The sequence below is a fragment of the Talpa occidentalis genome, unplaced genomic scaffold (assembly GCF_014898055.3).
Source record: "Talpa occidentalis isolate TD23 unplaced genomic scaffold, MPIMG_talOcc4v2.1 talOcc4.3, whole genome shotgun sequence".
In the NCBI taxonomy this organism is placed as follows: domain Eukaryota; kingdom Metazoa; phylum Chordata; class Mammalia; order Eulipotyphla; family Talpidae; genus Talpa; species Talpa occidentalis.
The window spans coordinates 23,572,045-23,591,572 of record NW_023603184.1 but is presented as its reverse complement, the minus strand read 5'-3'; the positions used below and the strand labels follow the sequence as shown (position 1 = coordinate 23,591,572).

General features: G+C 45.6%; 1 protein-coding gene across 1 annotated transcript in view; it reads left to right on the top strand.

The window, feature by feature from the left end:
- The window catches only part of NAV2 (neuron navigator 2), a 382,500-nt gene that overhangs the window by 302,755 nt on the left and 60,217 nt on the right, over nucleotides 1-19,528 (top strand). Inside the window, exon 12 of the mRNA XM_037522590.2 lies at nucleotides 1,173-1,562. Within this exon, the coding sequence (XP_037378487.2) occupies nucleotides 1,173-1,562 (390 nt within the window). The remainder of the gene's footprint in view (nucleotides 1-1,172; nucleotides 1,563-19,528) is intronic.

Below are 19,528 nucleotides of genomic sequence, written 5' to 3'. Positions count from 1 at the left end.
GACTTGATGTGGGTTACAGCAGTTTGATGAATTTCTTGGCTTGAAGTAGGGTGGCAATCATGACAGGGAACTGTGTCTATGGTTTCTTCTGTAGGAAACACTTAGCTCAGTTAAGAAACCCCAGGGCAGCTCCAAAGAGGTGCAGATGGGCTCTTCCCTGTGCCACAAGGACCTGCCCAGCCAGAACAGTGGACAGCAAAAGAGTCTTCCTGATGACTGGGGACAAGTTCAGTCTCTACATGTTCAGACCCATGTAATTGGTTTATTATGGATCTCAAGCCTAGGCATTTACTATTCCTCTTGGGCTTTTTGCCCCCCAACTTCCCAGCTTCACTTTTTATCTTGAATGAAGTTGTTACATGGGAAGAGCAAAGTTTGGGACATGGACTTTAGAGAGTTAAAAACCAGGGTTCTGCCTGTGTGCTTGGTCAGGAAGGAGCAAGGAGGTGAAATGTGATGTCAGGAGCTCTGGAGTGGATGATGCATTCTGCCCCTAGAAAAGGGGAGCTGCAGGGAGGTTGCTTTTGAGAACAATCTGGCAGGTAGCTCCTCTGTGACTCGTGGTCACCAGTTCAGAATTTTCTATGTCTTTCTGGTTTGGGAAGAAGATCCCAATAGTTAAGGTCATTTGATTAGAATGATCACTAGTGGTGTCTTGTTCCTTGATTTAGGGGGCTAGGTCTCCCGGGGCTTTTCAGAAAGTTAGATAGTGGTGCTCGATTCCCGCCCCCTCATGCCCCCCAGTTTTATTGAGAAATAATTAACATCCATCACTGTATACACTCAAGGCATATGGCCTGATGGTTTGATTTACATCTTCTATGCAGTGGATACAACGGGTACAGTGGATATTCATCTTCTTGTAGATACAATCAGAAGAAAAAAGGAAAAATTTTTCTCCTGATTAGACCCCGAAGGATGGACTCTGTCTCAACACTTTCCTACACATGCTGGAGCGATGTCAGCTGTGTCGTCATCTGTACATTACAACCCTGGCTTATTTATCCCCTCTTTTTGTTTTTAACAGGAAATACCCTGGGTGGCACATGGGACCCTGTGGTTTGATCATAACTTGTGAAAGGGAAATACTTCATAATTCTAAAAACAATTAAGAGCTATAAGCCAGGACCAGGCACACTGGGGTCTAACTCAAGGTTGCTTTGATGATTTAGCACATTGGAAACAACATTTGACACCAATGTCACCACGGAGATCAGCGGGCGCAGTATCCTCAGCCTGACCGGAAGGCCCACTCCTCTGTCCTGGAGACTTGGCCAGTCCAGCCCTCGGCTCCAAGCGGGAGATGCCCCGTCTCTGGGCAACGGGTACCCGCCACGCGCCAACGCCAGCCGCTTCATCAACACTGAGTCAGGCCGCTACGTGTATTCGGCCCCACTGAGGAGGCAGCTGGCCTCCAGGGGCAACAGCGTCTGCCACGTAGATGTCTCAGACAAGACAGGGGATGAGATGGATCTGGAAAGCATCAGCATGGATGCCCCTGGCTACATGAGCGACGGGGACGTTCTGAGCAAGAACATCCGGACAGATGACATCACAAGCGGGTAAGTGCCTGGAATTCTAGCTCTTCGCAGAGCTTTGGCACCAGGTTTCCCCTTCACATGTGTGCATGCGTGGAGGGGCTCAGCTCTACAATGTCTTGGGAGCCACAGACCAGGTGTAGCCACTAACTTGCTGGGTGGCTGTCGCAAGGCCCCACTGGCTGCTGGAGGGACACTTGGAAACAAATCATGTTGTTAACCCCACAAACCAAACATATCACTTAGGATGGATTGCAGACTCTTAGCATGGCCTACCTGGCCCCTGGGGATGTGGCTTTACTTGCTTCTCCCTTCTCATAGCTCTCTACTCGTCTTGCTTCCTCTGCTGCATGTGATCATTCTGTTTCTCAGCCCCTTGGAGCGCTTTCCTGCCCCTGGGCCTTGGCACTTTCTGTTTCTCGACTGGGTTCTATTACCCAGATCTTTGCATGGCTGGTTCCTTCTTGATATTCAGTGGAAGCCTCTTTGTGGGACCTTTCCTGACCATTTCCTCCTCTCTTGAGCTCCTGGTCATTCCTGTCCTCCCATCACCCTGTCTTGTATTAGCTAACCCTTGAGAGCTATACCGATTAGAAATTATCCTGATTATGGCTTCACATTTATTGTCTCCCTTGCCCCTTTTGCTTGCAACAAGTGCCAGGAAGCCATGAACATTGCCTGACTTGTTTACTGCTAAAACACCAGAGCATTGTGCATATTGGGAGCTTTTAGAGATTGCTGAACCAGTGAATATGACTGGGCATGAGGAACAAACCCACCCTCCCCATTTCTCTGCTTGTTCACACTAGTTGAAGGGGTTGATGTCTCAGACCTGCTGTGATTATATGTAACAAGAGGCTGGCTTCTTGTTTTTAACTCCTCTTCTGAATCATGGTGTGACCTAAAAGTCACTGCCTGAGATGTCTTCATCTGTTAACCTGACATGCCCAGAAATTCTCCAAGATCTTTTCCTCTTCTAACATTCTAGCAATCAAAATTAGGCATGATAAAACCTGGCCATAATAATCATGCCGCTCATTTCCATGAACACAGTGATTTGGAACCCCACACATGGGTCAGCATTTTCTTAACTTTAATAATATTGACTGTTCCTACTATGTGTTCCTACATCATGCTTGGTTCTTTACTATACAAAAACAGTTGTTTTATTTTCACAAAAACTCTTTGAAGAAGATGATATCATAGTCTGCATTTTATGGATGAGTAAACTGAGGCCCAGGAAGGTTACATAACTTACCCAAAGTCCTAGAACAGTAAGAAGCAACGCCTAGGACTAATAGCTCCAGAGCCCTGCTCCTTAACAACCATATCTTACCACCTTACTCAACATTTTGTTGCTGCTTGGAAATATCAGAACTGGAGTTTATTTCAAAACCAATTTACTCTTGCTTTGCTTTACCTATCTGATTAGAAATGTTCTTTTATTTAATTAAAACTTTATACGTAAGGTGATTTGGCCTTCCACCTGTCACTTTTAAAACCATCTTGGATAGTAGAATCTTATACTGTAGTTGCCACCAAACCCTTATAAATACATTACTGCTGTACGGATTGGCTGGGAAAGTTAATAAATTTACAATGACCTGATTAGCTTAGAGCATCATTTGTGTTTCTAGTTTTGCATAAACATCAAAAACAATGTACAACTATTACTAAAATTAAATTGCATGTAACCAAATCTTTTTATTATTTAGAAGACTTTTGGTGTCCAGCATGGTCTCGAAGTTATCGTGATCAGATTCCACTCCATTTTCATTATCAATTTCCAAAGGCCAAACATTTCTTGGTCATTTTAAGATTTTTTTTTTTAGTGCATCCTGTACTACAGAGTTTATTTTATTGTCCAGTCCATTTTTTAATCCTCAGTGGCTGGTCAGTTTATTTATGTTGCTGTAGTATTGACAACTTCCACAAGGTGGAGACATGGAAACACTCTAAACTAAATACTTGAGTTGTTTCTGGTTTCTTTAGTTACTCAATCCAGAGCTGTTACCCCTGCTGCAAAGCCTAGATGTTTACATTCTAATCCTAGCTTTGGAAAACTTACCTTGTTAGCAAGTGAGATAGTGCTTAGAGCAAGTGTAGATAAAACTGTAGAAATGTAAGCAAGAAACCCATTTATTGAAATTGGAGAATCCATTTCTGTTTTTTCTCCCCTGTTCCTTTTAATGTAGAAAATAACCTTCAGAATGAGGAGAGACAGCCCAAATGTCATTTAATGATCCTGCTAGTTGTGATGTGCTAGAAAACTGGCTAAACATGACCCTACTCTATGGAAATACTTGCAAGTTTTTGCTTTGAGGCCAAGTTAGCAGTTTGCCTTTACATGCTGAGTTCACTGCAAGTTACTTACTATTTTTGTACCCATTTCTTTTTCCTCTTATAAATATGGCTAGGTTATAGATAGTGAAAGACTGATGATTCATTCTCATTCTGTACTTCATAACTGGCTGAGTAAGTTTTATTGCTGAAGCAATTGATGTAGTGAAAAGAAAACAGACTGAGCTACCAGACAGACAGAATTTAAACCCTGCTCTGCCGTATGTGAGCTCTGTATCATTTAACCTCCCTAAGCCTGGAAGCATTGCAATCATAGGATTTTGAACCTCTGTGATTCAATTTCTCTTGGAGGTAATATCTGATTAATGACAAGTATCTGATAAAGACCCAGAGTTTCAGACAAGACCTAGATGTCTTATTAACTCAAACACCTCAGTTCTTGGAAACAGTGAAATGATTCAAGCTTTCATCCAGTTGTTTGTTTGACAGAGTGGGAACAGCCTTGATGTATGAGTAATACATACATCAGAAGGTGGCGCTCAGAGGAAAGTGCATATAAAAATTGGTAGCAAGTTTATTTAGAAAGTCCACTGTAGAAGTAAATCCTAGTTTTTGAAAACCTGTGACATTTGTTTTTAAAATGACATTGGACCTCAACTTGGTATGCAGCTATTTTTTCATGTTTCTAGTTCATTGTCTTCATGGAATATGTGTGTAAGTGCACCTATGGAATTTAGCTGAGCACCTGATGCCATGGGTGTGTGTGTGTGTGTGTGTGTGCACGTAGTATATACCAGGCATGTCTAAATACCTACAAGTTGTCACTTGACCTGTCATTTCCTTTTATTAGGTTGATAAATTCGACTTTGACTAGAGTTAGTGGAACAGAAATTAAAATCACAGATGAAGATATCTCTTACTAAGTTTTGATCTGTCAAGTCAATCCATCAACTGAATAAAATTAAAGGGTGCCATATGGCACAGAATAAAATTAAAGGGACAGACTTAGCACCCGTATGTTTGAGAAGATGATTATTTTTTCCTTTTTATGGGAGGCACTGAGTTGTATAATCTTCCAAAATGTTGATATGTACCCCTACCTGGGGAAAAAAATGACCATTTAAATTTAACATCAGAAATTTATTTCTCTAAAACCTCTGAATGCTTTCCATTGCCTGTGGGAACATGCCTCAACTTCTTAAGTGAATGTAGCAGGTTCTTTATGGTCTTTGCCTCCCTTACCTTCCCTGTCTTTCCTGGCCTCTTCGCCACTTGCCTATTCCACATCCCGCTGTCCTAGCCTCCCTGCCTTTCCTTGCCCAGACTGTTTCCAATGACAAAGCTCTGTGCTGTCTCCCAGCAGTGCCTTTCCCCTCAAGCCCAACTGACTGATGTTAAAAACAAAACAACAACAACCAAAAAAACACCTCCACTGTGATGCCCTTCGGGACGTCCCCCGGAGTTAAGTCTGTCTCACGTGTTTCTGGTGGCCCTGCTTCACACCCAGCCCAATGCATGAGCCTCTCATTTTGCTTGGGAAGGATGTGAGAGGGATTGGATGGTGTTATGGAAAGAGTATAGCCTTATCCTCCCCGGTGGCACAGTGGTTGAGCGCCGGGTTGCAAGGCTGCCTGCAGCCTCAGCAGTGCCAGTTCGATCCCCAGATGCCGGGTGAGGGTCCCACATGGCGCGCAGACCTCTCCTGCCTCCCGCTGCTCCCCTCAGCAGTGTATTTCGTCACTCTGCCTGTTCTGCTCCCCGCTCTGGCTCTGGTGAATTCTCTCACCCTCCCGCACTTCTGACTGTACCGAGTGCTTATATAAATAAATAAATAAATCTAAAAATAAATAAAAATAAAAAAGACACAAAAATAGTAATTATGAAAAAAAAAGGAAAGAGTATAGCCTTAAGAGGCAGAGAGATTTCAGATTTCATTCTGGCTTTGCCAAATAAATGAGAAGTTCTTTTATTTTTACTTTTATTTTTTTCATTTTTTATGTAGAAGAGCTGGGTGTAGAGGTGCTGGGGGTGAGAGGATTCACCAGAGACAGAGTGGGGAGCAGAACAGGTGGATTGAAATATACTGCTGAGGGGAGCAGCGGGCGAGACAGGAGAGGCCTGCTGCGCCATATGTGGGCTAGTTCCCCAACTGAGGATTGAGCTTCGGCCGTATTGGTGGTAGTGCTGAGTCTTAACCTCTAGGCCACCAGGGAGGCTCTGAATGAGAAGCTCTTAACCTTTGGAAATTAGAGCTTGCACAGCACCTGGCAAAGAGTCTGGGATGCTCAAGAAATGTGCACTGTTTCCTTTACCAAACAAGAGGCTACTAGCAAACAGATATTGTGCATTATTTTCCTAAACTCAGAGACTAGCACAAGTAGGTATTTAATAAATATTTTGCTTACCCCAGGCTTAAGTAACTTGCCACCACCAGCTATGAAACTCAATGGTTCTATTTACAGAACACTTGAGAAAATCAACTTCAGAATACTTGGAGAAAAGCAACTTCTTCTGTTTTGAGGTGATGCATAGCTCCCTCTAGTGGCCAATTTGGAGTGTGACTGCTGTGGTTTTGATGGCTTTTTCCTCTAAGATGCGTTATAGTGGCTCTAGAGATTGTAGCAGTTAGCTTGTCTTTCTGATGTAATCTGATAATAGGAAGATCATGGGAAAGCTTGTCCTCAGGGTTGGCTTTTGATGTCTGGAGTCTCCCGTTAGGTGGCAGGATTGCCCCATCAACATACAATGGGGCCTTTGGGGGAAGTCAAGGAGCCATCCCTGCTGAGTTAATTGTAGCCTCCTTGAATATGTCAGGATGTGTATCAGTTGGTGGCTGTAACAAAATACTATAGACTGGCTGTCTTGAACAAGGGCCATTTATTGTTCACAGTTCAGGAGGCTAAGTCAAGATCATGGTGCCAACATGGCCCGCTTCTGGTGAGGCTGCCTCCTTGCTGTGTCCTCACATAGTGAAGAGGCTCTATTGTGTCTTCCTCTTAACTAGGGCAGTAATAGAGCCCCACCTTCTTGATCTCATCAAACCCAGACACCCCACCTCCTAATAGCATCTCAATTGGGAGTTGGGACTTCAGTACATGAGGAGGCCTCAGGGGCAGAGACACGACCATTGAATCCATAACAGATGCTTTATGCATCATTTTTATGCATAACACCCTCTGCTTAGATTGGCTTTCCTGCCCTTGCCTGCAGGGTCACCTCCTTTCTGAAACCTTCCCCAATTCCATCTAAGTAGAAGTTTTGACTCTTCGTCTGAGCTCCTGTGGGCCCCAGTGTACCCATAACAGCACCGATAATATCACATAAGATTTATACATACATATTGTGTGTTTATGTATTTATAGGTGTGTGTATATATATGCATATATAGAGTTAAATAAGAAAAATGTACAAAATGGTGTTTTAGACAACTTCAGTATAATATTTATGAGAAAGAGATAGAACCCTTTACAAGCTGTTGTAATTTTTAAAAGGTTACGCTCAAATCTCTCTTAGTTGCTCTCATATCTTCATGGGCTGGCATAGTGGCTGGTCTACAGTAAGCAGTCAACAGATATGTGTTGAATGAATGATGCAACTGACCTCAGCCAAGCATGGCCAAGCACCTGCCACTCAATGAATGTGTGCCCAAGGGTGAAACCCCTTGACATTGAAGCCCAGCCATATGGTCACCCCTCTCTTTTCCCCATCTTAGACTGTTGAGCTCCAGTGAACTCGACATGACAGTGCAGGGAAGAAGAGACAGAGTACTAGAGCCATCTGTCTTGGGGGTTGTGGAAGAAAATGGAGGTGCCCCACTTTTCCTGCTTCCTTTGACCACTAAGGGACCAGAATGGGAGGGGCTTATCACCAAGGCTGCACAGACTGTGGCAGGCAGCACTGTTCATCAAAAAGGGGGCATTGAGGGCCTCCCCTGGTGGCGCAGTGGTTGAGCGCTGGGCTGTGAATCTGCCTGCAGCCTCTGTAATGCCGGTTCGATCCCCGGCCGCAGGGCGAGAGCCCCACATGGTGGGCAGACCTCTCCTTCTGCTCCCGCTGCTCCCCTCAGCAGTGTACTTCGTCAGTCTGCCTGTTCTGTTCCCTGCTCTGGCTCTGGTAAATTCTCTCACCCTCCTGTGCTTCTGACTGTACCCAGTGCTTGTATAAACAAATAAATAAATCTTTTTTTAAAAAGAGGGGGGCATTGATAACATGAAAGGCTCTTTCTTATCTGGAGAATGTTTCTCATGGCCTTTCTAGGCCAGACCTGAAGTGACCTTGACAGGCTGTTGTTCCTGGCAGACTGATAGGAGAGGAAACCAAAATATTTCTTGCAACTAAATTCTCCCAAGCCAAGATAAATGATTTTAGGCAAGGCTGTCCTGAGAGGCTCTGGGTAATGGCTGGCTCCAGGCAGCACACAGTTGACTCTTGGATTTGAAAAGGGTGGGCTCTTGTTTCTCTGGTTGGTCCCCTTGAAATGACCTTAACTTGTAGGGTAATTGGTAGGCTTGAGGAACCCAGGTTGCCAGTCAGCCCTGGGTGGGTGCCCTGGGGCTCAGCAAGGCTGAACTGTCATGGAATGGAAGGGTGAAGACTCAGCTCTGTAGACAGACAGATCTTTAAGGCACAGGGAAAGTCATTTGCCCCTAAGGCACTGCCCTCCTCTTAACACACTGCACTTCACAAACACAGGGACCTTCTGGCAGGAAGTCACAGAACCCTGAGTAGCCCTGTAGGTTGGTGAGGGGGGTGGGCCAGGCTCCCATCAAGGGGTCTGCCATTCCTCTCTGCCTCCCTCGTGTATCCTCACGGACAGATCTTAATGGTGTGTGAATTCACAGAAACCATAAATGCCTTTCCCTACCTCATCTTTTCCTGGGTGTTCAGTGTCCCAGGCAAATACAATGACCTGTTTTCATATGCAGTTCTCTGGGTAGAATGAGCAGACACAGCGTGGTGCAGGGGCGGAGCAGGATTGATGGCCCCTGTGCTGCAGGACATCGTGGGCTGATGTCCTGTGACAGGGCAGTTGGCAGATGGATGGCTCTGGCTGCTGGGCTCCACTGTGGCTGATGGCTGGGGAGGCGTTCTTGCTCCTGTCTTCATCCACAGTGGGCCTGCCTGATTTACTGAGTGTGGGAAATCTCTCAGCCCTTATCAGCAGCTGAGTAGGCAGTTTTATCAGAGGAGAAAGAACAATTGAGCTAATAACATGCTGAAAAAGGAGAAAATTTCCAGCATTCCCAAGCCTGCACTAGCCACTCTTGTTGATGATCGATTGAGCAGAGACCAGGATTTCAAAAAGATTGACTGGAAAGCAGCCCCATGGAGAAATGAAGTGGGGAGCCACTTTTACATGGAAAACCCAGACCTCCATGCATAACTAATAGCAAATGTTGGCTTAGTCATTTATGGGGAAAAAAAATGGGGATGTCTTGTCTTCTCAGGAAACTGAGCTTAGACCCTGACTTCTTGGGAATTTCCTAGCTGCCTTTGAGATTTGAGGCACTTCTTTTTCCTTCCAGCATGGTAGGGAAGGAAAAGGAGAAGGGAACAAAAGTGGGTGCTCTGGAAGAAGAAAACCACACCCAGGCCTTTCTCAAGTAGCCCCTGCAGAGGGTGCCCTCCCACCCATGGGGACATCCTCCTGGTCGCCAAGCTTTCTCCAGGTGCACACTCCTGGATTTGGAAACTGGGGCCCCTTCCTTGACCTGCCTTCTACAGAAGCTCCAGGCAACAAGCAGTAGAATTCCATTTTTTGTGTGTGCTGTATATTAGCAGCTCTCTAAAGGCACTGAAGCCAAAGGAAATGAACATGAGCAAGCTGGCAAGACCCCAGAGTGATGGAGAAAAGTGCGTGGAACCTGCGAGTCTGCAGGGCTGTGAGAGTGGGGCACCATGAGACCCACAGGGAAGCCGTGGATGTTGCTGGGACAACTAATGGGAAATGAAGAGCCCATGAAGTCAGGCCACCGGGAACGTGTAGGCTGTGGAGTCCCACCCAGTTGGGGGCCTGTCTCCACGGCTGCTAACTGTGCATCCTGGAACAAGACATTTCATTTCCCTGTGTCCAACTAAGAAGCTGGGCGGGAGGCTTCCTTGAGATGGTGCATGTGAACTGGGGCCAGACCTGGCATGCATGCATGGAGCATTCAGCGGATACCAAAAGAGTACCCACCAGCACTGTGGCATCTTCAGGACATGTGGGCTGGATATTGAAGGAGAACCAGGCAACCAAGGGCAGGAGCAAGGACATGAGTCCGAATGGGCATGCAGCATATTTTTACAACAATGCTGCCTGGAGTGGGTTGGTGATTCAAGACAAGGGGCAGTGGGCTCAGGTCAGAAGCTGTTAAGAGTTCAGAGAGTGGGGACAGACATGCAGAGGGCTTACAGACTGTTCACATTAAATTTGGCCTAACTGGCAGGCCAGTTGAACAAGGGACCTGAAGGCACCAGAAAGCAACGGTGACCCCAGATTCCAGTCTGTGCTAAAATCATCCTCTGCCCCCTCCATTCTTCCCAGTTCTCCCTTTTTTCCTGCTGGCATTCACCTGGCACCCTCAGATTGTCTCAGGCCACCCTAGACCAGGGCTGTTAAAGCAGAAAATGTGGCAGCCTACAGAATGCAATTCAAGGAGGGAGTGGCTAGGGAAGCCCCTCTTCCGTAGCCTTCCAGTTCTTGCCCTGAAGAAGCTGGGCGCCCAATGGGGGAGATTGCCCTGGGCATCATCTCTTAATTTTAACATGGGACAGCTGGAATAAATGTTAGCCTGAAAGGCAAAATATGGTTGTTCTAAGGTGTTGCTGAGAATAGAGTTGACCCCATAGGGGCTTTTATGTTCTCACTTTATCCTTCTGGGAAGCCAGCTTTCCTCATCTGCAAGTGAGAATATGCCTGGAGTTGCAGTGATGACTAATAACACATGCACTGGTGCAGTGCCTGGGCTTTCTAGACCCTTCCAAGTCATCCCATACTAATAATGATGTTGCCAAGATTAAATGTCTGGTACAGGGTAAAAAGACTCAATGTATTTCATTCTCTTCCACTTTACTCATCCCCAAGCCCCAGTTGATAGGAAGTTAATAAGACATCTCCTTCCAGCAAATGGGCTTTGAGATGATGCCATCATGCTCTTTGCATAGGAAATATGAATACCTTTCAACACACCAGCCAACCACCTTTGTGCTGGCTTAGAGAACCCTACTGAGTCATGCTAAACAAGACACCCTAGCACCCCCACCCCTTCCCACCATCTGATGTCTACTGTCTTGTCAGAATAGACTTGCTGCCCTTCACAGACCTCCTCATCAGTGAGCTACATAAAAAAAAAAAAAATGCAACAACATTTGGACATTACTCCATCTGGCCCCAGGTGTTCCACCAAGGAAAACCCCACCTTGGGGTCGTTCATCTCCACCATGGAGAAACTCTGCATTTTAGTTTTTTCAAGTCAACAAGTATTTAGTGAGCATCTCCTCTGTCCCAGGCCTGGAGCTGTGCTTCAGGGTCTGACCAGCAGGAGGAGCCAGTCAGTGATTCATTCCAGGGCCAGGGCCAGTCGGCACTCCCTTTGGTGTCTCACTTTTGAGCATTAACTATCCCCATGCGCTCACCCTAACCAAGGGATACTTACACACACACACACACACACACACACACAGGAAAACTTGCAACTCTGCAGCTCTCAACAGATGACAGGAAACAGGAGCTAATGTGTTTTGAACCCCTCCTGCATGCTACCTATCTTGTATAACTCCCCAAACACTGGCCTTATATGATGCCATTTTCATTTTACGAATAAAGACGATACATCTTCTGGGACTACTGCCCCCTGTTTGCTGGAGGGCTCTGGTCTACAGGCTCCTTTTTCTCTATTCTGCTTTGCAAATGTACCTTGAATGGAGAGAACTGAGGAATCCCAGATAGACCCCAAGTTTCTTTGTTTTTCCCTTTAAGCTTTTGCACAGCTCTCATCTAGAAAAACTTGGTCCATATTTATTTTTATTTTAAGCATATAGATCACTGAAAATAACCTTCCCACTTATTTTTGAAAGGTCTGCAGCCTACAGAGAGGTTCAACAGATTTATGATGGTGAGGTTGGACAATACCAAGTTCGAGTTGAGGTGAACATAAAAGAAACACTTGGATAAGGTTGGGAGTATTTTGGCCCTGAGACAGTAAGTCCATGTTGAAAGAATAAATTTAAAAAATAAAGTCGTATATGCTTGTACTCAGATCAAGATAAGAAACTTAAATTTTGTTGTGAAACCATGATCTTCTAAGCATGCTGTTCTGGAAGCATGGTCTAATGGCAGAACCTTTAGAATTAGAGTCAGAAGTCCTGATTTCATATTCCTTGCTAACCAGGTATGTGACCTTGGAGAGAGACTGAGCCAATGTCTTAGGTGTGTGGTAAGAAAGAAAGGAGACAGTGTTTATAAAGTGTTTGGTAAATACAGGTTGGTACTTTCCTTTAACCTTCTTGGAGTCATTGCATCTATTTTCCTTCCTAAGCTCATATGCTGTTTAGAACATTTGCTATGAAGATGTCATGCTATTTCTTATTCTAACCACAGTGATCAAATACCTATTAGTTAGATCAGATTTGGGTTCTGCATAAGTCAATGTTTTTCCAGAAGAAGAGTAGATGTTGCAACCCAAGGTTAAAGGCAGCTTGGAGGCAGAATTCCCTCTTCCTTGGTCTTCAACGGATTAGATGAGGCCCACCCACATCAAGGAGGGTAATCTGCCTTACTCAAAGTCTACTAATTTAAATTAGTTAATTTCCTCTGCAAAACACCTTCACAGCAACACCTAAACTAATGTTTGTCTACGTGTCTGGGTTATGGCATAGCCAAGTTGACCTACAAAATTAACCATCACAGTCTGCAAGGAGACATTTAAATATGTAATCAGTGGGAATAAAACATTGGAGGCAGGAAGCAGTTTACCTGTGGCCCAGAGACAAAGAGCAACACATCACCTTAGAGAAACATATGTGAGGGCTCAAGGCTAATGTGTACTGCTGGGGACATGACCACAAATCAAGAGTCTGGGCATGCCTTGGAAGCATCATCACATCCCTTCGAGAACCCCCAGGGTCCTGATAAGTCACCCTGAGAAATGGAGGTTGCAGTCTTCTTTTTAATCCTGAAATAATTATGGAGTGAGACAGACACCCTGGCATGGTACCTCCTGAGGGCCGATGATTTTTGAGACCCTAAAGCAAAGTAAGAATCCAAGGTGAGGCCCAAGTGTGTCTCCAGAGTCTTCCACCTGTTAGTCAAGCTCATCTTCACTTCCTGATCTTGGGGAAAGTGGGAGACAGAGGTCTGTGATTCTCTTTGCAGCATCATCAGAGTGCAGGTGCCAGGACCCAGAGCTTTGTGCTTAAAAATCTCCTAGCCATCTGTTTTGAAAGGAGATATCTCATATATGAGCAGTGACATTTAAAGGGAGAAATCAACTCAAAATGAATGTGGTGTTGGCACTGTAGAGAAGGGGAGACCACAGTGAAGGTGACCACAGAGAAGCAGGAACTGTGGTCACATGAAACTGTAACTCATAAGAACTGAACTGCTTTTGAGTCTTCTCAAATGTATCTTCTTACTTAATCTCAACATCAATTCCTTGAGCTAGAGGCTGCTTTAATCCCCATTTTACAGTGAAGGAGACTGATGCTCAGAGAGGTGGAGTTAATGGACCAGTCAGTTTCCACAGGTAATAACTGCTAGAACCAAGTGTGGGTTTAGGTTGACTTCAAAGCCCGTGCGCCAAGAGCTCAGTAGTGTGGCTTTTTACTACTAGCCAGACCCCATGTTCTGAATACATTGGAGGCAAGACCAAAAATGAAGAGTGGGTGCCCTCCAGACATCAAAAGCCCCGGGTATACCTTGTGCCATGGTAGGGAGCAGTAGAGAGAGCTGGCATGTGGTGTTCAGAAGGCTAAGGCTCATGGGGTTGAGTTTCATAGAAACTTGAAAATGCTTGAAGAATGCTTGTGTCGGAGCCCAGGGCTGGCTGGGTGGGGCAAAGGCAGATACTTTCCTTTGCCTCGAAAGCATTATTACATTTTTATTTCAGTTAAATGTCACAGGCCTGCACTGTAGCATTAGAAACACTTGTGTCAACATTCCCCAGGTGCTTGTGCAGAAAGTGAAAACGGGTTGTGTGTGTGTGTTGGAAATGAAAACCACGGAGGTGGTCCAAGGCAGGAAGGTTCAGATCCAGAGCCAGTTTTGCACGGTGATTTACCGCAGCCCCTCACCACGCTGTGGCTGACTGTTGTGAAATCTCATGAAAGTGGGTCTTTCAGTCACCTACAGTTCCCAGCCTTTGTAGATGTGATACCTGGATTTCTCAGAGGAAATTCTACTCTCATGGCCCCCAACCCACTGTGAACCCAAACAAAACACACAATTACAAGCTCCATGCTACCTGGAGACCTCAGAACCGTGCTGGGCATGGGAGAACTTTATTAATTGAGTGACTTTGGCCTTCTCTGTGGGAGTTGTTAATTAAAACCACTCAACCATGAGTTGGGAGAGAGGAAGGAGTCTGAGATGGACGATAGCTCACCAACTGGCTTTCCCCACTCCTGTCCAGGCTGGGGTAGCTATTTTAGAAGTTGACAACAACGTTATGGTTGAATGGACCCCTCACCAGTGGCGTGTATGAGGCTCCTTGGGAAAAGTTTTGCAGCTGGGCCCTCTGGGTACAAAGAATCAGCCTCTGAGAAGCTGGCTGAATAGTTAATAACGTTGATGGTATTCATCATCATAGCAGCTACTGTGCACTGAGTATTCTAAATGCTGGCATCATGTCTCTCACCCTCGCTTTCATCGACGTGGTCTTCTTCCCATCCTCCTCATGTGGACGCAGGGACTTGGGGGTGTTGGTTACATGCCCAAAGTCACCGAGCTGGTGAGAGCCAGGGCTGGAACATGGAGTCGGACTGCAGAGCCGGAGCACACACTCTGTGGTTTAGGGTTTCCACTGAAGCTGTGTAAGCGTGTTAAAAATCTGACTCCTCTTCCTCCCCCAGACCTGTTTCTCCTGCTTTGTTTCACTTCCATTGCTCTTTTACAGCTGATAAGCTGGAAAAATCTCAGGGTCTTCCATTTGCTTGTTCTGTAGGCTCGTTATGAAGTCCGCTGAGCTTGCTTCCTTCCATATGTCTTGCCATGGTTCTCTTCATGGCTTGTGTTGCTTCCCCTTTACCTTCCCCCACCCCGTGACTGTATTCGTCTCTTCATTGCTTTTCTTGCCTCTGAGCTCAGAACCCATCCCAACAAATCCATCCTATACTTCAGTGAGAAAAATTTCTCTAGAATATAAATCTGATTATATCATCAGCTGCTTATAATTCCTCAGTGGCTCTGTTGTCTGCTGGGTAAACACTATTTCTATCATTGTACAACAAATTATTCCAAAATCTGGCTGTTGGAAAATGCCATTTTATTATGCTCACATCAGCAGTTGAGACAAAGTACAGTTGGTGATGGTTTGTCTCTGCTCTGCCATGTCTAGAACTCAGCTGAGTGGTCTCAGGCACTGGAGCTGGCCTGGTAGCCAGGGGTCCCATCATTCCAGACCTTGTTCCCTCACACCTCTGACACTTAGGCTATGACTCCTTGAAGGTCAGGATGACTGTGACCTCTCTGTGTGGCTTGGCTTCCTCACAGTATGAGACCTCAAGATGGACAGGCTTCTTCCTTGGGGCTCAGGGCTTCAAGAACAGGTGTTATGAGAGCAAAGAGTAGCTCTGCTCAACCTATCTGATGTACCCTTGGGTGTCACAGAGGGTAACTTTCACCATACTGTACTGGTCCAAGCGGTCACAGCCCTCCAGTTTCAGGGGGAGGAAACATACATTCCACCTCTCAGTGGGAGGTGCTCATAAAGAGCATGAAGGATGGGAGAGAGTACTATGGTCATGTTTAGAATAGGCTGCCACATGCTAGCCCCAGTACCCCCCAGCATGATTTCCAAGGCCCACCATCACCCCCACATTGGAGCGTGAGCTCCGCAGAGACAGAGACCTTACTTACTGAGTGTTTCTTTGCCCAGCCTCATTTCTTATCTCCTGCATCCCTTCATTGCATCCCCTCCTACCACTCACATCTGGCCTTGCCATGCTAGACCACCACCGTTTTCCTTGATATTGATGCCACGCTCTTGTACCTCTGTGCCTTTGCACATGTGTGCACTCTCTAAGAATCCTTCCCCTATCCATCCCCATCCACCTGCCACAGTCTTTTAAGAGACTGCTGAAGCTGGCATGCCTTCCCTGGTAGCCCCAGCAAGCATCAGGGTTCCCTGCCACCTGGTAATACCTCCCACCTGGCTCCTCCTGATTCCTTTTGGCTCTGTTTATATAAATGTCTTCTAGACCAGAATGTCCTTGAGCAGAGGGTTGTGTCTTTTTACTCCTACATTTCTAACTGCTGCCAGACCTGCTGACTATGCTTAGAAGTGTGGAATGGAGGACGGGAATCAGGAGGGTGCTGGTTCTTCTGTTGTTAGCAATGATAATGGCAGCTGTGTTTGTTGAGTGCTTTTCAAGTGGACAGGCATTTTTCAAGTATTACCTCATTCAGTTAGCGTAGACATCTCAGGAGTGCTATAGCAAGTTACTGTCTCCATTTAACAGATGTGGAAACTGAGGACAAAAGAATTCCCTTGTCCAAGGTGACACGGCCACCCAAGGGTGCCCTAAGTTTGGGAAAGCTTGAGGACTTAGCAGCTGGGACCGAAGCATCTTCCCCTTAGGTGCTGCCACCTACTGGGTTTTAAACTGTACAACTCAGTGATTTTTCTAAATTGTAGGGAACTTTAGAAATCCTAACCTTCAACTAGATTAATAGAACAATAATGTAGAAAGCAACAGAGTATCTGCTGGTTAGACAATGTCTGTTTTGTTCTTCCTGCCAAGTTTTAAGGGATTCAGAATCAGGCAGAGGTTTATTTAGGGAAGGGTAACCAAGAAGCAAAGGGTTCAAAACCCAAAAGACAACAGAAGTATTTGTAGAAACTGGATAGCTTGGCAGGGAAACTACTTAGTAGAGCTGCAGGTTCCAGGGGACTGAACCTGAACCATCAGTGGAAATCAGACTTACATTTCCATTTCCTAAACACCAGGGTATCATTAGTCAGTGTACAGAAGGGTAGGCGGAACGTTGGACCTGCCAAAAAATAGACTGGGCCTTTTGGCTTTTTGGCAAGGACTTGAACTTCCTGTTCTGAGAGTGATCAAACAGCAGCTAGAAACTGTGTGGCCACATGTTGCGGGAAAGGTTGCTTATGCGGGGAGAAGCTGAGGTGTGAGAGTCTTCCAGGTGTGAGAGTCACGGTGTCCAGGTTGCTGTAAACTCACTGAAAGTCCTTGCAGATAAAACCTCACCAGGCCTTGTGTTCAGACTAGGGGGTCTCTTGGGTAAGTCAGGTGTCTGCAGGTCATGGCAGCCTGGAATGACAGCAGGCCACCAAAGTTGTTTTTCTCATCTAATCAAACAAAAGGCGTGTCCGCCTCTTCCCACACTGCCTGCTGCAGGTTCTGATGTGGAAAATAAAGGGCTTTGGAGGCAGAATGGACTGTGGCTGTTGAGAAGCACTGTAAGCTCAAGTTCTGCACAGCAGCTGAGCCATTGAATAATGTCACCCCCCTGGCTTGGATATTGAAAGCTGTAGGTCTTTGGAAGTGCAAACATGTTGTTATCTTGAATACGCATGCTCTCCCTGTGCAGGGTCTAGGGAATTGGACTCTGTCCCCCGCCCCATCTGAATGACTGCTTCAGCTGATGGGTCTGCCATTCCCGTGGAAATAGAAATATTGGAATACATTGAATAGTAAGAAAAACTGTTAGCAGCCGCACTTTTGTGCAGCATCACAGGGCTGTTATGACCCCAGATCCTACTGCAGCGACAGAGGGTAACTGGAGTATCCTGTCGGAACTGCCTTCCACGAGATTCCTGCTCTGGAGGTCCCAGGTGGCTTGGGATCCCTTCAACCTCCCACCTGCCCGATGCCCCAGCTGCTGCCAGGGTGCCCCTCCCGCTCCCAGCTCACACCGCCCATGCTCCTCTTTATCCTCAGTTGGCCTCTTTGCCTGGATGCTTGACTAGGTTGATCCGGGTGCCTCGTTCCCATGTTAACCTCCAGAGCCCCAGCAGCCACTGGAAACATGCCTGTGACACCACCCAGGCCCATCTGTGTTGAAATTCTAGGGAGGAAGCATAGTTTCTGCTTTCAGACTGAACTCCCCACTCCTCTGGTTTCACTTTCCACTTAAAAAAAAGGGCAATGAAACTGCCTTCAGCTCAAGTTCAGGATGCCAGAGAGGTCCGCACTGACTTTGTTCCCTATATCTGAGCTCTGCTGGAACCCTGTTCCTTTAGTGGGGCCTATGACTCCTCCCTCCAAGCCTGCTCTTCCCAGTTACCACTGCCTAGAAGTCCTCCTTGAAGTCTTTCAGTAACAACCTGCTATTAATAGTACTTAATTTGTTTCTGAATAGATGCAATAATGTCCCATTTCTCTTTGTATTCCCTAAAACCTTAACACATATATTAGAAAAGCAGTTTATAAGCAGGTTATTACATATTCTTTTATTCAGTCCACAAAGAACACTTATTAGTTACCTGCCTTGAGAATTCTGGAGACACACTTCTAAGAACTGGGAATGTGAAAGCAAAAATATTGATTCTAAAATAATAATAATGATCACACTAATAACCATGTAATACTGATCCAAACTTTATAGTGCTTGGGTGAGAAGCTGGAGCACGAGGACATAGGTAAGGAAACAGTTAAAATAAGGGAGCCAACTTCCAATTTTATCATAAAAGGTAGTCAGTGGTTTATTGAACACAAAATACATTAAAATGTAAAATGTGAATCACTACTTGTTAGTTGTGTTTTTGGGGGAAAGTCATATAAACTTTCTGAGTCTCAGTACTACATCTGAAAAGTCATTAAACCAAGTACGTCAGTATTTTGTAGTTCCATGAGACTGTGTATCATTGGTGTTCATTCTCAGTTGCATTGAAAGTTTCAGACGTGTCCTGAGTGGGAGGTGGTGGAGATTCCTTTAGCTCAACACCAATATGCCAGATGAGCAGAGCCTGGGTGGTGAGAACTCCGCCCACAGGGTGGGGACTAGCCATGTTTAGTTTTGGAGGAAGGCATCATCTGTTTTCCAAAGTTTGTACCCCACAGGTACTATTTTAGAGCAATACATGTTTTTATCAACTTCAGTAGAAAAGAACATTTTGCTTTTCTTTTTTAAAAGATTTATTTATTTATGCATACAAGAACTGGGGTACAGGCCAGAGGTGGTTGGGGTGGGGTTGAGAGGATTCACTAGAGACAGAGCAGGGAACAGAACAGGCAGATTGAGTGAAATACACTGCTAAGGGAGCAGCGGATGAGTCAGAAGAGGTCTACTGCGCCATGTGGGTAGCTCCCTGGCCAAGGATCGAACTCTTGCTGCAGTGGCTGTGGATAGCTTCATAGGTTGCGTCTTAACCCCTTGCACCACCAGGGAGACCCAAAAGAAGCATTTTTCTATGGTTCACATGGAGCCACGGAAGGCCGGGCTGGAGGCTGGATGGATTCTTTTCTTTTCCAGTGACTTTTGACTTACGTAGATACCTTTGCATTTCAGGATTTTATTTGTACAATTT